Source organism: Haemaphysalis longicornis, unplaced genomic scaffold (assembly GCF_048455015.1).
Source record: "Haemaphysalis longicornis isolate Haplotype H1 unplaced genomic scaffold, Haemaphysalis longicornis Haplotype H1 scaffold_14, whole genome shotgun sequence".
NCBI lineage: Eukaryota > Metazoa > Arthropoda > Arachnida > Ixodida > Ixodidae > Haemaphysalis > Haemaphysalis longicornis.
In genome coordinates this window covers 53,721,668-53,743,876 of record NW_027526245.1, presented here as the reverse complement: position 1 = coordinate 53,743,876, position 22,209 = coordinate 53,721,668, and the positions used below count along the sequence as shown (strand labels likewise).

The 22,209-nt window shown below is 50.2% G+C and overlaps 1 protein-coding gene and 1 long non-coding RNA gene across 2 annotated transcripts in view; one reads left to right on the top strand and one right to left on the bottom strand.

Annotated features, from left to right (window-relative positions):
* The window catches only part of LOC144165105 (uncharacterized), a 47,975-nt gene extending 25,994 nt beyond the window's left edge, over positions 1-21,981 (top strand). The window contains exon 3 of the long non-coding RNA XR_013321361.1: positions 21,694-21,981. This is a non-coding gene — a long non-coding RNA (uncharacterized LOC144165105). The remainder of the gene's footprint in view (positions 1-21,693) is intronic.
* Positions 8,334-17,960, bottom strand: LOC144165333 (uncharacterized). Its single transcript, XM_077695444.1, has 4 exons — positions 17,893-17,960; positions 15,979-16,744; positions 11,008-11,149; positions 8,334-8,389 (listed from the first exon to the last, which is right to left on the bottom strand). The coding sequence occupies exons 1-4, from the start codon at positions 17,958-17,960 to the stop codon at positions 8,334-8,336; spliced, it is 1,032 nt and encodes a 343-aa protein (XP_077551570.1).
* Positions 21,982-22,209: the final 228 nt, after the last annotated feature.

The following is a 22,209-nucleotide window of genomic DNA, read 5'->3' as shown; positions in this document are numbered from 1 at the left end:
AAGTGAATGACCCTGACACGGAATGGACATGGAAAGGAAAAGGAAGTCAGACAGATAAGGAGCAGAGTAATCATGAAGACTGCCCAGTTGTTGTGAGTAGGATACACGAAGGAGACCAAACCATTGCTACAGGCTTCAAATCTCTTGCGGCACGGGCAACGGCAACAGCAAATAAGTCTAGAAATACGCGCGGACTGAAAGTTCCAACTACGCTCTCTATCGACATGACACCCACAGAAATTGCCAAGGAGCAAAAGGAGGACCCCTCATTGATTGAGTGCTACAGCAAAGTTGGTCAAGTACTGCAAAGGAAACGAAGTCGAACGATTTTTCAGTTCAAGCTTCTTGACAGTCTGTTGTATCGACATTGCCAGTTTTCGTCGGGGAGAGAAGCGCTCCAGCTGTTGGTACCGAAATCCTTAAGAGGCGGTGTTATGCGGTTGGGACATGACAGCATTATGGCCGGCCACCAAGGGGTGAAGAAAACGTTGGCTAGGATAACAGAAGACTTTTTCTGGCCTGGCATTCAAAGCGACGTGAAATGATACGTTAGGTCTTGTGACATTTGTCAACGCACCACACCCAAAGGACGAGTGGGTCGGGTGCCTTTGGGGAGTACACCCATTATACAACGACCCTTTCAGCGAGTCGCTATTGATATAAATGGCCCGATATCGCCATGTTCAGGACAGGGAAATAGGTATGTGCTGACTCTTGTTGATATGGCAACGCGATACCCAGACGCTACCGCTCTGAAGAGCATCAACACTATACACGTAGCTGAGGCTCTTGTGGAAATGTTTTCAAGATATGGCATCCCAGAAGAGATTTTGAGTGACAGAGGCACCAGCTTTACCTCGGAACTTATGCGAGAGATCAATAGGTTGTTGTCAATCCACCAACTGCTTACTACACCGTATCACCCGATGGCAAATGGAATGGTTGAGAGGTTTAATGGGACGATCAAAACTATGATCAAACGGATGTGTCAAGAACGCCCGAAAGATTGGGATAGATATCTACCGGCTCTGCTATTTGCATATCGGGAAGTTCCCCAAACCAGCCTTCGATTTTCGCCGTTTGAGATGCTTTATGGAAGAACAGTGAGAGGCCCACTGGCGGTACTCAAAGAACTTTGGAGCAACAGTACTATTGATAGTGAAGTCAAAACCACTTATACATATGTCCTGGAATTGAGACAGAGGCTCGAGGAGACTTGCAAGTGGGCACACAAGTATCTGGAGAAGGCGAGGGAGAGATACAAAGGGTATTATGACAGGAAGACAGTGGTGAAACTCATACGTCCCGGAGATAAAGCCTTGATTCTTCTGCCCAGTGACAAGAATAAGTTGTTGATGCAGTGGAAGGGTCCCTTCCAAGTCGTACAGAAGAAGGGAGATGTTAATTACGAGCTTATGGTGCATGGCCGAAGACAAGTTTTTCACGCGAACATGTTAAAAAAATACGAAGAAAGGGAGTCAAGCGACCAACATGAGGTAGCCTGCATGGTGATTGCAGATGAGCAAGATGGGACCGACGTACAGACTTGCAACACTAAGAAGAGTATGGGATGGGAGAAGGTGATGATAAACCCGTCATTGGATGAAGAAAAGACTAGGGAGTTAGCGAACCTCCTGGAAAAATATTCAAACCTGTTCTCAGACTTGCCGGGGAAAACAAACCTAGTGAAATGTAATCTCCAGCTGACTACGGACGATCCTATAACCGTCAAACAATACCCACTCCCGTTGGGAATTGAAGAATCTATACATAAAGAGATTCAAGACATGCTGGATTTGGGAGTAATTGAGAGATCAAATTCCCCCTACAGGTTTCCACTGGTTGGTGTCAAGAAGCCGGATGGTTCTATCCGAGTATGCATAGACTTTCGTCGTCTCAATGATGTATTGTTAATGGACGCTGAACCTATACCCAGGGTAGATGTTATTCTGGCTCGTGTAGCACAAAAGAGGTTCTTCACGAAATTAGACTTGGCCAAGGGTTATTGGCAGATACCCATGGATGAGACCTCAAAAGAAAAGACCGCGTTCGCTTGCAGTAGCGGATTGTTTCAGTTCAAATTCATGCCGTTTGGACTGAAAAACGCAGCCGCAGTCTTCACTCGACTGATGCGAAAAGTATTACACGGACTTCAAGGGGTGGAGCATTATATCGACGACATTCTGGTAGCGACTGATACGTGGCAGGAGCACCTGTACACCCTAGACGCACTCTTTCAGAGGCTCCTTCAAGCGCAACTCACAGTGAAGCCAACGAAATGTGAAGCCGGATATGGTGCAGTTACCTTTTTGGGCCATACACTCGGAATGGGTCGGATCGCGACAAATGTCAATATCTTGAACAAGATACAGACAGCCACAACACCGACAACAAAGCGGGAAATACAATCCTTTTTAGGCCTCACAGGATATTACAGAGAATTTATCCCACATTATGCAGAGATTGTTGACCCCCTGGTGGAGTTAACGAAGAAAGGAGCCGGAAAAAAGATCAACTGGACGCAGAGCCAAGAATTGGCCTTCAAGACACTGCAAGAGAAAATGTCGCAACCACCAGTCTTACTGGCCCCTGACATTACAAAGGAATTTGTTCTACGCACCGATGCTTCAGAAAGGGCTCTTGGAGCAGTTCTACTGCAGGAGAGCAATGGCATTTTACATCCAGTGTTTTATGCTAGCAAGAGGCTGACCAATGCGGAGAGAAATTATGCGACGGTGGAGAGAGAGTGCCTAGCTTTGGTTTGGGCGATCAAGAGATTTCACATTTATCTCTATGGACGGACATTCGTGGTACAAACTGACCATCAGACTCTGCAATATCTAAGCAAGGCAAAGCTCACTAACAGCCGATTGATAAGGTGGAGTTTGGTGTTACAGGAATATAGCTTCCAAATTCAGTACATAAAGGGACGAGATAATGTGGGAGCAGATTATATGAGTAGATTACCATAAGCTATTGTTGAGCGGGCGATGTGTGGACAGGCTGCCTCCGGAAACTTAGAAAATGACTATTGCTGAAGTTATGTGGGCATGAGGAAAGTGAAACTTTCGTGAACGTTTCAGTGATTACACTTTATTGTGTTAGATGTTGTGCTTAGGACTGAGCTGAACTGTGCTGTGAGAAACTGACTGACTGGGATTTGTGATATGAGGGCGGGTCATCGACCTCAAAGGTGGAAGCAGTTTTTCATGAAAAACTCTTGAAGACGGGGGCAAATGTCAGGAGTCAAGGTGCGAAGACGGCGGAGACGACGACGAAGAAGGGATAAGAAGCGAGAACTTTCTGGAAGCTGGTGGAGAAAAAGGAGAGGAAAAAACGAGAAGGAAGACGACGAGCGGGTGGACGAGGAGATCGTGGTTCGAGGCGACCGAAGGAGGCGGGACCCGAGGTCTGGGAACCCGCAAGGCACCAGCGGCACTGCCCCGTTGGCCTCCTCAAGCATTTGACGCGGGTGCTCCTGGGCAACGGCGGCTCCGCTCCGCTGGCTTCAGCACCGGCGTGCACGGGCGCACACGCACCAGCGGCTTCGTCCCACTGGCCCCGTCACCATCTTCACGGCGCTGCGCTCAGGGAACCACCCCAGCGACAACGGACACCCGACTGCTTCAAGGTTCCAGGACGACGCAACAACAAAAAGTGCGGTAGGGAAATGGCCTTGAAGAACATGTAGATAGAGCGCGAGGACTCTGTTGTAGTTATGAACTGAAAGCTATTTAGGGGTTTTTCTGTATGAGGGGTATCTCCATCACTTTTATTGTCCTTTTGTTTTACGTTCGCAATACCTTTGCAAACCTTAAAATATCGTCTCAGCTTGATCCCTTTGTGTCCGGAGCCCATTCTTCTACCGAGGTGACTCGTGACACTTGGGCTCTTTTCAGGCCCTTCGTCACGACTGGTTGATGTACTGTTCGCCACAACTGCCTAAAGCGCTCATCTCCTACTCGGATTCTTGCAGTCCACAGGACTAAGTGAGGTGTGGTGACATTGCGTGTCTGTTATTTTAGGAATAAGTGAGGTGTGATGACTTTGAGAGATTTGATATGGTATTGGGGACGATTAGGCGGAGCAATTGCTGGCAGCTATGCAAGGCTAAGTCCGCCTTATTCAACAATACCTACTACTACTACTACTTTGAGCAGAGCGCCAAAACGTCCAGAATGTAAGGAACGTGCGACTCGGTGGATGAGTGGACGCGAGAGGAGAGGTCTTTCTTTGCGGCAAGCTGGCGCGCCACGGAGTTACCAAACAAATCACGCAGTTCCTGCTTCCACTGATCCCAACTGGTCAGCCTGGATTCGTTGGTTTGAAACCACACCAGAGCGGGTTTTTTCAGATTTAAAGGTAGATTTGCCAACATAAAAGTGTCATGTACTGACGCGCTCGTACATGCTAAGCCATTGATCAATGTCCTCATCGTCAGCGCCAGAGAAAAAGCCGCGGTCGCGAGGTGGGGAGACAATGATTATCGGGTTGGGGTATGCAGTCTCACGGGTTGGTGGCATCATCCCGCGATGGGTGTGACGTCCTCGCCGAAGCTCCGTGTTTCATTTCATTTCATTTCATTTATTTACTCTCAATGCCGTGAGGCGTTACAGAGAGGAGGGGTACAATATTGAATAACAAGAGAAAAGAAAACAGCAGGGTGGTTACAAAAAGTGATTGCTGACTGCGGATTTGAAGTGCGCAGCGTCACTGATGGAGACGATGGAGGCTGGAAGGTGATTCCACTGCAAGCTGGTCATTGGAACAAACGAGTTCAGGTAGATGTTTGTTCGGGAGTATGGCACACCAACTTTTAACGGATGATCAATGCGTGATGACACGTATGGGGGAATTGAAAAAAGGGATTGCTTTAAGGTCTGATTGGTGTAAAATATTTTATGGAAAACACATAGGCGGGATATCACACGACGGGTGTTGCAAGATCAGGCAGTTGTACTATTTGTTTCATGTTAGTGACACTGGATGACCGGGAATAATCAGAAAGAATGAAACGAGTGGCCCGATTTTGGATAGCTTCCAGTGTGGAGACAAGATTGGCAGAATGTGGATCCCATACAGAAGAGGCGTATTCAATCTTCGGCCGTACAAGAGTTTTGTAAAGCTGCAGTTTTAATGAAGTGGGAGCTCGAGAGAAATTTCGTCGGAGGAAGCCGAGCATGCGGTTCGCATTATTGCTAATATATTCAATGTGCGGCTGCCACGAAAGGTTATCTGAAATCTGAACGCCAAGGTATTTGTAGCTGGTAACCGATGAAAGAGGGGAGCCGTTAAGGAAATATGTGTTTACAGGGGTGTGCTTGATTGTTCGTGTTAACCTCATATATTTGCACTTGTCGACGTTTAGGTTCATTAGCCAGGTGTTGCACCAGGCTGAAATTGTGTTAAGGTCGGTTTGAAGTTTTGAGGGGTCAGAAAGTTCAGATATATTTCTATATATAACACAATCGTCAGCGAAAAGACGTATTGATGAGGTTATGGTATCAGGGAGATCATTAATATAAATTAGGAAGAGAAGAGGCCCCAATACTGATCCCTGAGGGACACCAGATGTAACGGGACAGTGAGGAGATTCGTTATCATTGATAGTTACATATTGAAAGCGATTCTGCAAAAAACATTCAATCCACCTTAAAATGTTAGGGTCAATGCTCAGTTTGCTAAGTTTATAAAGTAGTAGTGGATGGGACACGCAGTCAAATGCCTTCGCGAAATCAATGAAAATGCAATCGACTACTGACGTAAGATCCAACAAAGAACAGAGATCATTAGTAAAGGTGATCAGTTGAGTTTCACAAGAATGATTTTTGCGAAAACCGTGTTGGTAAACTGTAAAAAATGAATTAGATTCTAGAAAACTCATCAAGTTAGTGTAGATGATGTGTTCGAGTAGTTTGCATGGGATCGATGTAAGAGAAATGGGTCGATAGTTAAAAGGGGAGAACACTTCACCAGACTTGTGTACTGGAATCACCTTTCCACCCTTCCAGTCGTCGGGTAGTAAGGAACACTGTAAAGACTGTGAAAAAATATAAGAAAGGATCAATGAGGAGTTCACATTGGTACTTTTCAAAAACTTATAATTAATCCCATCTATTCCAGAAGATGAAGAAATTTTAGCCCCCTGTATCAGCTTGAAAATTCCAGCACAGTCAATAAAAATTGGTTCCATTGGCTGAAGATATAAGCTTTCTTTAACAGGAAACGAAGTAGGAATTGTTTAAGTAAAAGATAAAGAAAATGTATTGTTGAGCAACACGCAGCACTGCTCTCGTGGAACAAGTGTCCCATCAGGTGTTTTTAATTTTACATCTTTAGATCTGCTCATATTAACAGCGCTCCAGAACTTGCGGGGATCAGTTGATAAGAGGGATGGGAGCGTTCGCTGATAAAACTCGGTTTTTGCACGAGAAAGGGTTGTGCCAAGACTGGCGGGCTGGCGGGACAGAGGTAGGGAAGTTGCACCTCCACCACTGACAATATTGTTAGGATAAAAATGAGGCGTATTTGCGTTGTTCACACAGTCTGCGATGGGTGCATGCAGCAGCGCATAAACGAACAGTTCACAAGCTGACCGATCAACCTTCTCCTCTTCTTCCTCGAACCGAGCACCGTCCAGTGTCTCTCGTCGTCTTCGTCGTTTGCCCGTATTTCTAGCGTCACGTAACATGACCCCCCCCCGGCGGCGAAATCACCGTCCCGGTGTTGGCTAGGAGTCGCTATCGGCAGGCGTCCGATACGCCTTGAGGCGAGATACGTGAACAATGTCCGATGAAGGAGACGCTTGGGATGTGGAGGGCAGTAAAGGAAAAACCTCGTACGTGACATCCGTCACCTGCCGCAGCACCTTATAAGGTCCGGTGTAACGGGGCATCAACTTTGCGGAAAGGCCAACACGGCGAAGAGGCGTACACAAGAGCACCAGAGAGCCAGGCGGAAAAGACACAGTGCAGTGCTTATCGTCATAACGGGACTTTTGGGCCACCTGGAAATCACACAACCGCGCGCGAGCGACGTTACGTGCCAGCGCGCCCGCGTAATGGCGTCGTGCGCGTAGGCTGTCGTGGGCGTAGGCAGTAAAGTGTCCATTGGCAAGGCTGGTTCTCGACCGTACAACAAATAAAACGGGGAATAGCCGGTGGTATTATGGCATGATGAGTTATAAGCGAATGTTACATATGGAAGCACGGCATCCCAGTCTTTGTGATCAGACGAGACATACATGGCCAGCATTTAGGTGAGTGTTCGATTAAAGCGTTCGGTCAGACCATTTGTCTGGGGATGGTATGCTGTGGTCAACGGTCAACTTGTGTCGGGTGGAGCACGAGCGCAGCAGGTCGGCGACGATTTTGGAAAGAAAGGAACGACCACGGTCTGTGAGGAGTTGCCGCGGAGCGCCGTGCTGCAAAATGACGTTTTCTAGGAGGAAGTCGGCGACATCAGTGGCACAGCTTGTTGACAGGGCACGGGTGATAGCATAGCGGGTCGCGTAGTCGGTAGCAACCGCAATCCACCTGTTGCCGGACAGCGATGAAGGGAAAGGGCCAAGTAGGTCCAAGCCGACGCGGAAGAATGGTTCGGTCGGAATATCCACGGGCTGAAGGGGACCTGCAGGGAGCACTGACAATTTCTTGCGGCGCTGGCACAAATCGCAAGCGTTGACGTATTGCTTGAACGTCTTATAAAGACCAGGCCAGAAGAATCGGTGGCGGGCGCGGAAATAAGTGCGGGCAACACCGAGATGGCCAGCCAAGGGGACGTCGTGAAGCTGTTGGAGGGCATCTAGGCGCAAGTGTTCAGGTACTACAAGGAGGACGTCAGGCCCATCCGAGCGGTAGTTACGAGGGTAGAGGACTCCCTCACGGAGGAGGAAAGCTCGTAGCGATGGGTCAGATGGGTCACATTGGAGGCGTTCGATTATTGCGCGTAATGAAGAGTCACGGCGTTGCTGTTCCCCATCTGGAGAAAGTCGGATATTGCCAAGAGGTGGGCATCGTCAGCGGCGTCAGCAATGTCCGGAGTACCGACAGGGTAACGGGATAGACAGTCGGCGTCTTTGTGCAAATATCCAGACTTGTGAACGACGTTGAAGGTGTACTCTTGTAGTCGTAGTGCCCAACGACCAAGCCGCCCGGTGGGGTCTTTTAAAGACGACAGCCAGCAGAGCGCATGGTGGTCTGTGACTACGGTGAAATCGCGACCATATAAGTACGGTCGAAATTTTCCGACAGCCCACACCAGCGCAAGGCACTCGCGTTCCGTGATGGAATAGTTTCGTTCTGCGGGGGACAAGAGCCGGCTCGGGAACGCAATCACCCGCTCGTGACCACACTGGACTTGGGCGAGCACAGCACCGATGCCATGGCCACTGGCGTCAGTGCGCACCTGCGTGGGAGCAGAAGGGTCGAAGTGGCCCAAGATTGATGAGCTGGTCAGAGTGTCGACGAGGCGAGAAAAGGCTGCGGCTTGCTCAGGGCCTCAAGCAAATGGAGTATCGTTCTTGAGAAGTTCGGTAAGGGGTTTGGCGATTTCGGCGAAATTTTGGACGAAGCGGCGGAAATAGGAGCACAAACCGACAAAACTGCGCACATCTGTTGCTGAGCGTGGAACGGGAAATTTTCGCACAGCTTCAATCTTGTCGGGGTCAGGTTGCACTCCTTTAGCATCGACCAGGTGGCCGAGGATGGTGATTTTCCTTCGTCCAAACTTGCATTTGGAAGAGTTAAGTTGAAGTCCGGCTCGGCGAAAAACGGCCAGAACGTCCGACAGTCGCTGGAGGTGGGTCGCAAACGTTGGAGAAAAGACGATAACGTCAAGATAGCAAAGACAAGTCGACCATTTAAAGGCGTGGAGGAGAGAGTCCATCATTCGCTCGAACGTTGCTGGGGCATTACAAAGTCCGAAGGGCATTACTTTGAATTGGTAGAGTCCGTCCGGTGTGATAAAAGCCGTCTTTTCACGGTCCTTGTCATCGACAGTGACCTGCCAGTAGCCGCAGCGGAGATCAATGGAAGAAAAGTACGCGGCACCATGAAGGCAATCGAGCGCATCGTAGATTCTTGGAAGGGGATAGACGTCCTTTTTTGTGATTTTGTTAAGGTGCCTGTAGTCCACGCAGAATCGCCACGTTCCATCTTTCTTTTTAACCAGGACGACTGGTGACGCCCAAGGACTTGAGGATGGCTCAATGATGTCTCGATCAAGCATTTTGTCCACCTCTTTTTGGATAACAAGCCGCTCAGCGTGGGATACACGATTCGGCCGTTTGTGCACAGGGCTGGCGTCGCCGGTGTTAATACGATGACGGACGATGGATGTCTGGCCCAAAGGACGATCACCGAAATCGAAGATGTCGCTGTATGACTCCAAAACGCAACGCAGTTCTTGAGCTTGCGTTGGCGTTAGATCAGCTGCAATCATCTTCGAAAGTTCGGCATTCTCCCGCGGAGGAGTCGGGCTGGGTGTTTCAGCATCGACTGGAGGTTCGCCAAAGGTTGCTGCGGAAACTTCGTAATCACAATCCGCTGCCAGCGTGGCTAGTGTCATACCGTGCGGAAGAACCTGTGTACAGAAGCTGAAATTAAGGAACGGCAACGTGACTTCGTTGTTGGTAACACTAACAACGGTATGAGGTAGGCTCACGTGGTGCGCAAGCAGCACACCAATAATTGGTGACACTACGTAATCAGCGTCGAGAACTGGGGATCGGCACGACAGGGGAACAAAAGTTATTGCCCTCGGTGCCAAGCGAATGTGCTTTTTGGAGGAAAGCTTCTCGTCAGGCGCGTCATCGGGTGCTGGTAAAATCGGCATCTCGAGGCGAAGGACACCGGTAGAGCAGTCAATGAGGGCGGCGTGCTCAGATAAAAAGTCAAGGCCAAGGATGAGGTCATGCGAGCACCGTCCAAGCACCGTGAACAAAACAGTCGTTTGACGACCAGCTACAGTAAGACGAGCAGAGCACATTCCCATAACAACAGGTGTCCCTCCATCAGCGACTGGAACAAGATGTGATCTTGGTGGCGTCATAACCTTTCGTAAACGCCGGCGAAGATGAGCACTCATTACAGATAAATGCGCTCCTGTATCGATGAGGGCACTGACAGGAACGCCGTCAACTTCAACATCCAGTAAATTGGTCCGGGTAGCCGAGGTCAAGAGAGGATTTTCGGGCGTGGTCGGGAATGCAGCATCACCTCCGGGAGCTGCATTACCTAGTTTTCCGAAGGAGGTCGAGCGTAGTCGGACGTCGGGGATGGACGGCGAGGCTGTGGTGAGCGGGACTGGCGGCGTTGGGGCGATGGCGAACGGTTGAATTGGGTGAGCGGACGGTTAAAGTTGGTCGGGTTCAGCTCAGGACGGGAAGAGAAGCAGTTCTGCCGGTCATCGGAGTAGCCAAAGGGTGGTCGAGTACTATAGTCGGAGTAACTGTTGCGGAAGAATGAGACCCGGCGGCTGCGACAGTACCGGGCAATGTGGCCAACTCTGGAGCAATGGAAACAAATTGGTTTATCGTGCGGGGTACGCCACTCAGCGGGGTTACGGCGTGGGTAGCGTGGAGGAGGACGTTCGTTGTGGGAACCGGGTGACCTGAACCCTTGTCCGAACGGAGAGCTAAGCGAGCACACTGGGTGAAGGTCCATGTTGGCTATTTGGTCGCGGACAACGGCCTGGATAACGGCAACGGTGTGGAGGTCGTTCCGATCGGGCATGTATGGCACCGGAGTAGTAGGGGTCATAGCCTCCAGTTCTCGGCGCACGATTTTGGTTATATCCGACGACGATGGAACAGGATCTTGTCCCATGGAACAGGATCTTGTACAGTCCCATCCCGGCCCCGAGCTTCACCCTGCCTCGACTCACGAAATGGTCTCATCCTGGCTCTTGGAAAGCATCGGCCCACCCAAGCCCCGGTGAACCTTAGACGCGACCATTCCCCAGCCCCGTGTCCCCTGCCCATGGCCCGCCGAGATTAGACAAACTGACCAGACACGACGAGACGGACAGCCGACGGCGTTCCCCGTCCAGATCTCCAGCGCTTCTCCGAGGGCTTTGGACGCTGCCTCATGGGGTCGGCGGTGGTCTCAGCTGTTCCGCGACCGCTGCTTATCACGACCATCACCATCATCTGTAGCGGCAAGGACTTCACTGTATATACTCATCCCATCTCGTCCTCACCGCAACTATCGACGTCAAAACTTTCCGACTACGCGTCGACATCATCGAGCTCGCACTGGGTACTTCCGACGGATTCTCCGCGATGGGAAAAATTTTGACGCTAAGAAATGGAGATACTGGTGCAACAGCTTGTGGACCAGGAGCTGCCTGTAGATGCCCGATTCAGAGGACCCAATAAGAAAGCCGAACGTACGTCGTACAGGCACCTCCAACCGCACCGCACCCATCTACTGCTATTGCGCTCAACCCATCAGCAGCCGCGTGAACCACTGCGGCGGGCAATCGAGCACTGCTAAGACAAGGTAGAGCTGCCGACCCAGACCCTCGCAGGCGAAAGGAATCAAATACACAGCCCTCGAGACGTGTCCCTATGGCCTCGACCGGGACGGTCGTCTTTGCCAGGGGGGTAGAGTAACGGGATTGGTTGACAATGCCTCACGGAGACATAGCTCGGCGTGGAAGACGACGAGGAAGAGGGTGCGTGCAGACTGAGTGGACTCGGCCGTGGCCGCGTGTAAATACTGTAAATAGATCGTTCCTAATTCTTCGCCATGGTTCGCGTCATCTGTCCTGCCGCCTCGTTACAGTATATATATATATATATATATATATATATATATATATTGTAAAGGAGATACTCGACGTTCCTGTAGAAGGATGGGCCCGTTTATTCGTGAACGAGGCGCCAGCGCAGCAGGGGCGAGCCGAGACGACCAGCTTATCGCGAGGCTGAGCTTCAACGAGAGCGTCCTCTTCTTCGTCGTCATCCGACGCATACCCACATACGGGGAATTGCCCGTTATGACTTATGCTGGTCACAATTGCTCGTACATTTGCGCTACATACATACTTGCTACAATACCCCCGGCGAAAAGGGGAAGCCATCCTGGCGACCTAAGGGGTACACGACATGAGCGGGTCATAGTACGGCTTGAGCCGCGCGACATGAACTGTCTCACGCCCCCGACGGCGGCGATCTGAAGTGGGCGTTACAGGCTCAACAACATAATTCACCGGCGATGTTCGCTCCACAACCCGGTAGGGGCCGTGGTATTGCGACACAAATTTCGGTGACAGTCCGGGCGTCGGGCACGGTATGTAGAGCAAGACGAGGGATCCGTTCGGAAAAGTTGGAGCTGAGACCGAAACGTCGTGACGTGCCTTCTGGCGCTGCTGGTCTTCCGTTGTAAAGCGACGAGCAAGCTGGCGACATTCCTCGGCGCGTTGAGCGACGTCTGAAACTGGCATGAATTCGGGGGCGTCAGGTCGGTACGGAAGTATACTGTCCAGCATGCATGAAGGCTCACGACCGTAGAGCAAAAAGAACGGCGAAAATCCTGTGGATGTCTGCTTAGCGGTGTTGTAAGCATACGTCACGAAAGGAAGAACGAGGTCCCAATTGGAATGGCGTTAGATGATCAACGGCGACGATGATCCAGCGGTTACCGGCAGCTGTGCTGGGAAGTGGGCCGTAGAGATCAATGCCCACTCGGTCGAAGGGTCTCGCTGGACAGGGCAACGGCTGAAGTGGAGCGCTGGTGTGCTGCGGAGGAGTCTTGCGCCGTTGACAGTCTGGGAAGGATTTAACAAACTTTTTCACAAAGGTATACATCCCACGCCAGTAGTAGCGAAGTCGAAGGCGCTCGTATGTTTTCAGGACTCCAGCGTGAGCACACTGCGCGTCATCGTGAAAGGAAGAGCAAATTTCCTTGCGTAGGTGGCGAGGAATCACTAGCAGCCATCTTCGACCGTCGTCGTGGTAGTTGCGGCGGTACAGGAGTTCGTCACGAACGGTGCAGTGAGCAGCTTGTCGGCGCAGTGATCTTGGAGCAGCGTTTGCCGGCGGGCATGAGAGATATTCGAGAATCGAGGTGATCCACGGGTCCTTACGCTGCTCACCAGCTATGTCCGCTATGGCGAGAGGCGCCAGGGTGTTATCCGCCGTCGACAAGCTCGCGACGTCCGATGGAAGCGGCGAGCGAGAAAGGGCGTCAGCGTCGTTATGTTTGCGTCCTGACCTGTACACAACACGGATATCATATTTTTGTAGGCGGAGGGCCCAGCGAGCGAGGCGACCGGAGGGATCCTTTAGTGAAGACAACCAACAAAGAGCATGATGATCCGTCACGACGGCGAAAGGGCGTCCGTACAGGTAGGGGCGAAACTTGCTGATGGCCCAAACGATAGCCAAACATTCCTTCTCTGTCACAGAGTAGTTCGCTTCCGCCTTCGTCAATGTACGACTCGTATAACTGACTACGTATTCCTCATAGCCGTCCTGTCGTTGGGCGAGGACTGCACCCAATCCCACACCACTGGCATCGGTGTGGAGTTCAGTTGTTGCACGCGGATCGAAATGTCGGAGTATGGGTGGCGACGTAAGGACACGGCGTAGCCTCAGAAAAGCGTCTTCACAGTTAGCGGACCAATCAGAAATTTCCCCACTTCCACCGAGAAGTTGCGTGAGGGGCGCAATGATGGAGGCAAAGTTCCGTACAAAGCGCCGGAAATAAGAACAGAGGCCGATAAAGCTTCGCAGGGCCTTCATCGTAGTCGGCTTTGGGAACTCTGCCACGGCACGGAGTTTCGCTGGATCCGGGAGGACGCCATCTTTCGAAACTACATGGCCCAAAATGGTGAGTTTCCGAGAAGCGAAGCGGCACTTTTTAAGGTTCAGCTGCAAACCGGCGGAAGTCAGGCATTTCAGTACTTGTTCCAGGCGCGTTAGATGGGTCGTAAAATCTGGTGAAAACACGACGATGTCATCTAAGTAGCAAAGGCATGTTTTCCATTTGAGACCGCGCAATACGTTGTCCATCATTCGTTCGAATGTCGCAGGCGCATTACACAGTCCGAATGGCATGACATTGAACTCGTAGAGCCCATCTGGCGTTACAAATGCCGTTTTAGAGCGATCGGCGTTGGCCATGGGGACTTGCCAGTAGCCGGACCTCAAATCCAATGATGAGAAGTACTCGGCCCCTTGTAAGCTGTCCAGGGCGTCATCAATTCGGGGCAGCGGGTAAACGTCCTTACGAGTTATTTTGTTGAGACGTCTATAATCCACGCAGAACCGAATGGATCCATCTTTTTTCTTGACAAGGACCACAGGAGAAGCCCAAGGACTCATCGATGGTCGAATGACGTCGCGTTTTAGCATGTCCTCCACGTGTTCCTCAATAACACGACGCTCGGTGGAGGACACACGATACGGCCGCTGTCGCAATGGTGCGTGGGTGCCAGTGTCGATCTGATGCGAAACAGTTGACGTGCGGCCCAAAGGAGTGCCATGACAGTCCAATGATGAACTGAAGCGTCGTAGAACGGTCAATGGTTGGTCGCGTTGGGTCGAAGTAAGGGCGTCGTCAATGGCGTTGAGAAACATAGTCGCATCACGTTGGATATCACGTAAGCAACCGGAGCTAAGCGCGGTGATATGAACGGGAGAAACGTCTTCAGCTACGTCGATAAGAACGGAAGGCTCAACGTTCTCTACAAGGCCAACGCATTCACTGCGAAAGAGTTTGATGGGGTACGGATTTGGGTTTGAGAAAGGCACAGAACAGGAACCGGATTTGAGGTCGAGGACAGCGAACGGCAGTGGAAAGGATTTGCGAAGCGACAAGAGACCAGAAGGAGCGAATATGACTGTGGCGTCCGAAACACTGCTGCATGACAATGGCACAAGCACAGTTGAATCCGGTGGGATGTCGGTGTCGTCAGCAACAAGCAACTTTGCCGCGGCTTTCTCACAATCGTCTTCAAGTACCGGAAACAGCTCTACTTCAGCGCGCGCGCAGTCAATGATGGCGTGATGTCGTGACAAGAAGTCCCATCCGATAATGAGATTGTGAGAGCAGGACGGCAGGACGATGAGTTCGATGATGTAGACGACCCCTTGAATTGTAATCCGAGCAGTGCATGCGGCCAGCGGTTCCACAGGTTGCGCATTAGCGGTGCGCAGAGTAACACCATGTATAGGCGTCGTCACCTTACGCAACGATCGGCAAAATTTATCGTCAATAACAGAAACCGCAGCTCCAGTATCAATGAGCGCCAGGGTAAAAACACCATCAACAAACAAATTGATTAAATTAGGCGGCGAAGAAGGAGGACTTTGGCATTTCGACGGTGACGCAGTTTTTGCCTCCGGAACTGCGGCGTCTAGTTTTCCGTCTGACTAGTCGTAGGGCGACGGCGCATCGGAGAGAGTGAGCGGCGTCGTGGAGACTGCGAGCGACGGCTGGCGACGTCACGGTCATCGGACGAGATGGGTGTCGTCGAAAACTGGGCTGGGGCGTGCGTCATGGGTGGTGAGGGCGCATAAGGAAAGGACCACGACGAGTTGCGCGTACCCGTCATGCCACGGCGACAGTAGCGTGCCACATGCCCCGCAATCCCACACGAATAACAGATAGGGCGATTATCGGACGTGCGCCAAGGGTTTGCGAATGGGGACGCCGGACGCGGCACGACAGGCATGAGGCGAATGCGTTGAACTCCGGCAGTGGCATGACTCCCAGTGCTTGCAGCAGTCGCAAGGTAGGGTCCCGGGACGGTTCCAGTAAAAGGTCGCGCCGCGGTCTCGGCATAGGTTAGTGGCATATGTTGTACTGCATCGGCGAAAGCCAAAGGAGCGGTCATTGGCGTTTGCGGCGTGATGTCGGCGTAAGCCACTGGGGCTACCGCGAGATTGGGCTGCCGGGTGCATGGAAGTGCGTCAGCGACTTGTTGTTGTATCACGCTCTTGAGGGTTGGGGCTAAATTGGGCTGAGGCACCTTCACTACGTCGCCAACGAGAGAAAGCTGACGAGCCACTTCTTCGCGAACAAACTGCTGAATCTGGGCGAAGAGGACACCCTTATCGTCAGAGGCTAAGCTGCAAAGCGAGTGGTCTTGCTCCGCGGGTTTGCGAGTGAGAGCCCTCTCTCTGCGGAGTTCATCGAAGTCTTGGCAAGCACTGATGATTTCAGCGACAGTGCGAGGGTTTTTCGCGATCAGCATCTGGAAGGCGTCGTCTTCGATGCCTTTAAGGATATGCTTGATCTTTCCCTGTTCGGTCATAGCGTCGTTTGCCCTGTTACATAAGTCAAGGATGTCCTCGATATAAGAGGTAAAGCTTTCATTCGTGCGCTGAGCGCGTTCGCGCAAACGCTGTTCAGCGCGCAGTTTTCGAAGTGCTGGGCGCCCGAACACTTTGGTGAATTCGGTCTTGAAGTCTGACCATGTGCGAAGATCAGACCCGTGGTTCTTATACCACGTCTCTGCAACACCGGTAAAAGAGAGACTGACGCTGTTTTGCTTATGCTTATCGTCCCAGTTGTTATGGGTGCTCACACGTTGAAAGGTGGCGAGCCAGTCCTCAGCGTCCTGGTCATCAGCGCCGTTGAAGAAGGGGGGATCCCGTTGACGGACCGTTCCAGGGCAGATGATCGGTGCCACAGGAGGTGTGGACTCGTGGTGGTTACCGTGAGACATCGTCGAGGGAAGTGTCCGACTGCGCAGCTCCAGGGTAGACAAATGGGGACCCGAGGAGGACCGCAACCTCCACCAAAAATTGTAAAGGAGATACTCGACGTTCCTGTAGAAGGATGTGCCCGTTTATTCGTGAACGAGGCGTCAGCGCAGCAGGGGCGAGCCGAGACGACCAGCTTATCGCGAGGCTGAGCTTCAACGAGAGCGTCCTCTTCTTCGTCGTCATCCGACGCATACCCACATACGGGGAATTGCCCGTTATGACTTATGCTGGTCACAATTGCTCGTACATTTGCGCTACATACATACTTGCTACAATATATATATATATATATATATATATATATATATATATATATATATATAGTAATGAAAATTCATTGCAGTGTTTGCGCCGTCGATTCCCTTTCACCGACCGGTCAATCCCTGAATGAGTATGCAGCATTCACCGACGGCTATCGTCACCGCTGTGTGATCGCGCTGCACGAGTTGAATCCTACGGTTGGCTCACCTTAGGCTGTTTGCCTCTTGATCCCTTTCCGGCGGACTCTGTTTTTCTTCGAGTGAACCCCTTGCAATTAGTGGAGGAGCCGAGGTTTAAGGTGAACCGTCGTATAGCCTGGAACTCCGCAGTCGGAAGCTATCCCTATTGCGCTGCTGACGAACCACCTCCACAGATGCCATCGGTAATCTGCGCCAGGGTGCTCCATAAGCACGACCGGACGTTTCTCAGTGGTAGAGGTGATTGATTCATTGATTGATTGTACAGTTTAACGCGACGCCGCAAGTCAGGCGATGAGGCGCGCCCTAGTGGAGGGCTCGGGATTCATTTTGACCACCTGCGTCGAAATCTCGAACACACGGGCCTTTTTGCTTTTCGCCTCCATCAGAAGAGCAGCCACCGGGGCCAGGAATCGAAAGCGCGTACTCGTGCTCAGCAGCACAAAGCCATAGCCACTAAGCCACCCCGGCGGGTCACCGGTAGAGGTTGTGTTCTCACGAGCGAGTTAGCCTCTACAAAAAATGGGGCGAGGCTACAAAGATGAACAACGTCTTATTTTGCTCAAAGAAGCCGCGATATTGTAGTGAAACAAGCATGCAGTGACCATCAAGACCGACTTCACTCGGGACTTCGATCGACCTGCCGTACGGAAACTACGCGCCGAACAATGCCTTCGTGTACGTGCGCAACAACCGAGCCAGAACTTCACTGGTTACCTTGAAGACGTTGTGGATCTTTGTCGGCGCATCAGATCGTCCACGTCCGATGCTGAAAAGATTATCATCAGTCTATCTACGCCCCCAGCAGGGCAAAGGCCTCTCTCATTAATCTCCAATTACTTCGGCCCTGCGCTAACTGCGACCAATTGATCCCCGCAAACTTATTGATCTCATCTGCCCATCTAACTTTCTGCCACCCCCTGCCACGCTTGTCTTCTCTAGGGATCCACTCTGAAAAGATCAAACACATTCTGAAAGGAGTAGACGACGACGCTTTCCACATGCTCGTTCCCAAGCACCCTCGATCCATGACTGAAGTGATTGGTCTATGTCAGAGTTTTGATTAACTGCGCCGGCAAAGGGTCTTGGTTCGCCATTCATAGCCGACCACCAAATCCCTCTCGGGTCTCACGTTCTCTTCGAACCAACTGCGACTTGAGGCGAAAATCAATGAACTTTTCTGAGAAGAGGTAGCACCACAGCTATCGCTGGTGCCGTTTGCTGAGCAGGCTTCATCTAGCACGCATTTTGCTCTGCAGGTGACCATCCGAGAACTGGTTGCCGAGTCCCTACCACCTACTAAATTCGCTGCTGGAGCTGTCGTACCCCTTGCTGTTCCACGGGTGGCATCTACAGTCGCCTTTGCTAGACTCTCTGTCCAAGGACTAACACAACACTGAAAATTTGAGAATTGCCGGGCACCGCCTACACTACAGTTTCTACAAAACTACGTGACCAAATCTTTTCGACGAGCTAGGGGCACAGTTTCATTAGCGCCCGCTTCAGCTTTAGAAGGATTGACGTTATGGATAGAAAAACAAAATGTTAGAATAGCAGATCTATTGATCCCCACTGATTACCTCGGGATCGGCTGGATGTTAACTCTTTCGCGGGGTATGCATCAGTCATTGTCATCATCACGAACACACTCGCTGTGCCACTGAAGTAATGATCCCTGTTTCGCGCAGCCATGACACCGCTTTCGGTTGCGTCGCCCTTATGTTACACTGCCCAGCAAGAACGTCTTCGGTGAGCAAACTGCAACTGTAAATGTCACGGTCAAAATTTGCCACCTTTTTCCAACCTATCGATTGGACATTTGCACAACAAAAAACCCCTGTACACTGTAAAAACACGTCGGTGATGATGTGTGTACAACCAAAAGTGTACAGCTTGTATTTACGTCGATTGCCACTCCTGTGTGGGGTCGCCCATTTTAGATGTGGAGCGTCTTATGCTCGGGGGTATGTCCCATGGCGTCGGCGGTGGTCCGGCGTCCGCACACCACCGCTTCTTGGCCAATCCCCCCCGTTGGTACGTGCCATAGAACAGGAACAACAACAACAACAACAACAACAACTCCGGTTGTGCTTGCGCTAAACTCCGTGATTCTTCAGATGAAGTAGGATGGAAGCAACAGCCCCGTCAGTGAGTGTGCTGACGCAATTAAGTAAGAGCATCAGCGCAAACACTAACAGCAATTACACCAACTACAATCCACGGAACGTGTATCGATCTCGTCTTTACCAACTGCAACAGCAACGACTGCATACAACCGCTGCTACGAGATCCACTGACTGTGCACTTCAGCGACCATAAGGCCGTCATAGTCAACGGAAACGCAAACGGAACCCCCATGACGCTCCGCATCCTACTTATGGTTCTCTTCGGGGAGATGGGTGTAATTTTTTACAAAACTTTGTTTGGTGAAGTACGCTGCCACGCCCTCAGCGTGACGATGCTTCGAATGGAGGGACATTTTAAAAGGTATTGCAATGGAGATTTCAAATGGGTTGCACTTTTACATACGTTCTTCAAGATTTCAGGACATTTAAAAATGCTAGTTAAAGGTTCAGAGGAACGTTTTAAAGTGCACTATACGCAGTTATTGCGTTCTCTTGCAGTGCGTACTTCTCCCTTTTGTAAAAAAAGACAAATTATGTTCCCCAATACAAAAATTTTGCAAATGGTCAGACGTTGTTCACAAAACATTAGAATGTCATTTGGAGCTCTGCTGCGAGAAGCTATTATTTTACACGCATTCTTGGCGGAAGGAATCAGGCATCAATTTTCAGCCACAGGTGGAGCGTAGGCAATTTTGGTTTGCTTGAAACGCCTCCTTAGCATTTACATTCACAATTACTGACTTTTTTTAATGTATTGTTATATCACAAAATACTTGTTCTACGCCTTGCAGGTTTTTTACATGAAGCAGCAACCCCAACGTCTGTTGCATCTAAATGGTCGGAGCCCCTGTCCCTACCAAACTTAAGAGCGAAATATTAAAATACAAAGTGATGGAGTTTTACTGGAATAGCTTGATGGTATTGTTATTGTTGAGCCTACGCTGTTACCACAATATGCCTAGGTGGTGAAATATAGTTCACTCAGTAACCGCTTGTACGACATTCAAACTCTCACCTTGGCGGGTGAAAAGCCTCATAAATCTGGCCAAAAACTCATTTCTTCTTAACATTGTTTCGGTAAATGTTTATTCAATGGTTCGTAGTTCTTTTTAGTGCACATCACGTATGACCATGACAGAGCAAGTTAAAGGAGCCATGAAGAGAAAATGCAAGTTGGTTTTATTCGAAAGATTTCGTGTTTTATAGTGCCCCCAGCGCTTGTCCGGATACAAACGCTGCTTTATTCACTGAGAAAGTAAACAATTTAGGATAAAATTTTGATTTTCCCGCTCAATCGTGCGTTTTCGTGGTCCCAAATTACATCACAGGAACGGACCGCTCTGCGGCCTAGAGTACCTTCATTCACGCATCCGCCGTACAGGGTAGAGACACGTATACACTGGCGCCGCCATTTTCGGTTGCTCGCTCGCCGCCGAAGCATGTCATTGTGTCAAAACCGCGCTAAAATTATCGACGCAACGCAGTTTACGGAAGAAGTTTGAATCATATTGTCTGTTTCGCGATGCTAGGTGTCGTGGGAAACGAAAAGAATAACGCGTTGAGCCCGTTGGCCCAATTGCGGCGGCACGGGACCGTTCAAAGGTTGTCTCCACCCTGTACAGCGGTGTTGGTTTGTTCCCGCGTTTCTTTACGTTCCGTAACCTAGATGGCGCCACCATACCGTGGCAAGCGTTTGGTTTGTTTTTGTCCGCATTTAAACCTGGCTTGTTTTTGTTCTGGGAGAAAATATTCGTTCCCTGAAACAGTGCTCGCTCGACAATTGCGGTCACGTAAGACACCGTTGCTTGCGTCAATCGGCCAGTGTCGTCTGAGACAAGCCCAAGCCCCGTGTGCTGTGCAGCTAAACCAAGCATGCTGTGCGCAGTACGAACACCAGAACGCATCAGTACTTCTATGTTTACATGTGCTTTCGTAACTTCCACTGTTTGTCCCATCATTCTTATTGCTTTGTAAAGAATGTGCCCTAAATTTAAGCGCAAATTGCTGGTTCGTCTAGTTTGTAAGCTCTACCTAATTTGCGTCTGCTTCTGCCAGCCTCCGCCAATCGCAGAGCTTAGCTCATGTGACATCATAGGTTCTGTTGCGGAAAATGAGCTGGTGGGTCGCATGACCATTCCCGTTTTTCCTAATTATGTAGCTTATTTGAGCGAAGTTTACGTTAAAAGGGGTGTCAGTATGATTCTAACGAGACAATCTTTTGAATAAACCAAACTTGTGTTTTCTCTTCATGGCTCCTTTAAACAAATATTTCTCACCAAACTATTGGAATAAGTGCACATATGGGGACATGAATTTTCTATTTCGCGCACGCCTTAAGCGATGCTCCTAACACGAGTGTGTCTGTTTATATATATGCACATTTTTCTTCCAGTGTTCCGAGAACTCATTATTGTCCACTTGTGCACCAAGCCCACATTGCATTTGTCTAGGCCTAGCGTGCACCCGAATCAGCAATGCTACAGGTCACCGCTGACGACAGAGGCTGGGTGACCGGACGAATCATAGCAAGGAACGTGCGGTTGTCAGCGTTGCAAGCAAAATCAATCAATTCAATCAAGTGTAGTGGTGAACGTAAAACCATTGTATAAAGCCGTATTGTTTTGTCAATAAATCTTTTCTGTCATTATATTTTTGCCAATAAATCTCAGTGTTCTTTATGTCTTCTCTCTTAAATATAATTCTTTTTATTACGTGCATTTTCTTCCTAGAGATGCGCAGTTCTCACTATAGGCCCGATAAGATCAGTCAAAATTGACATTCGAAAAAGCATGCCTGAGAATTTCATTTGAAAATACCAAAAAACTAGTACGCGTCGCAACTATACAGTCAATGTTTGTGCAAATGGGCCACACTGTGGCGATTAGGAAAATGTCGAATTTCACAAGAG

Coding starts and splice junctions, on each gene's coding strand:
- LOC144165333 (XM_077695444.1), bottom strand. CDS start 17,960: ATGATAATCTTTTCAGCATCGGACGTGGACGATCTGATGCGCCGACAA. Junction 11,150..15,978: donor TCGTTGGCGACGTAGTGAAG/GTGCCTCAGCCC, acceptor TTGCCGCTACAG/ATGATGGTGATGGTCGTGAT. Junction 8,390..11,007: donor TGTCCGTCTCGTCGTGTCTG/GTCAGTTTGTCT, acceptor CACTGACGCCAG/TGGCCATGGCATCGGTGCTG.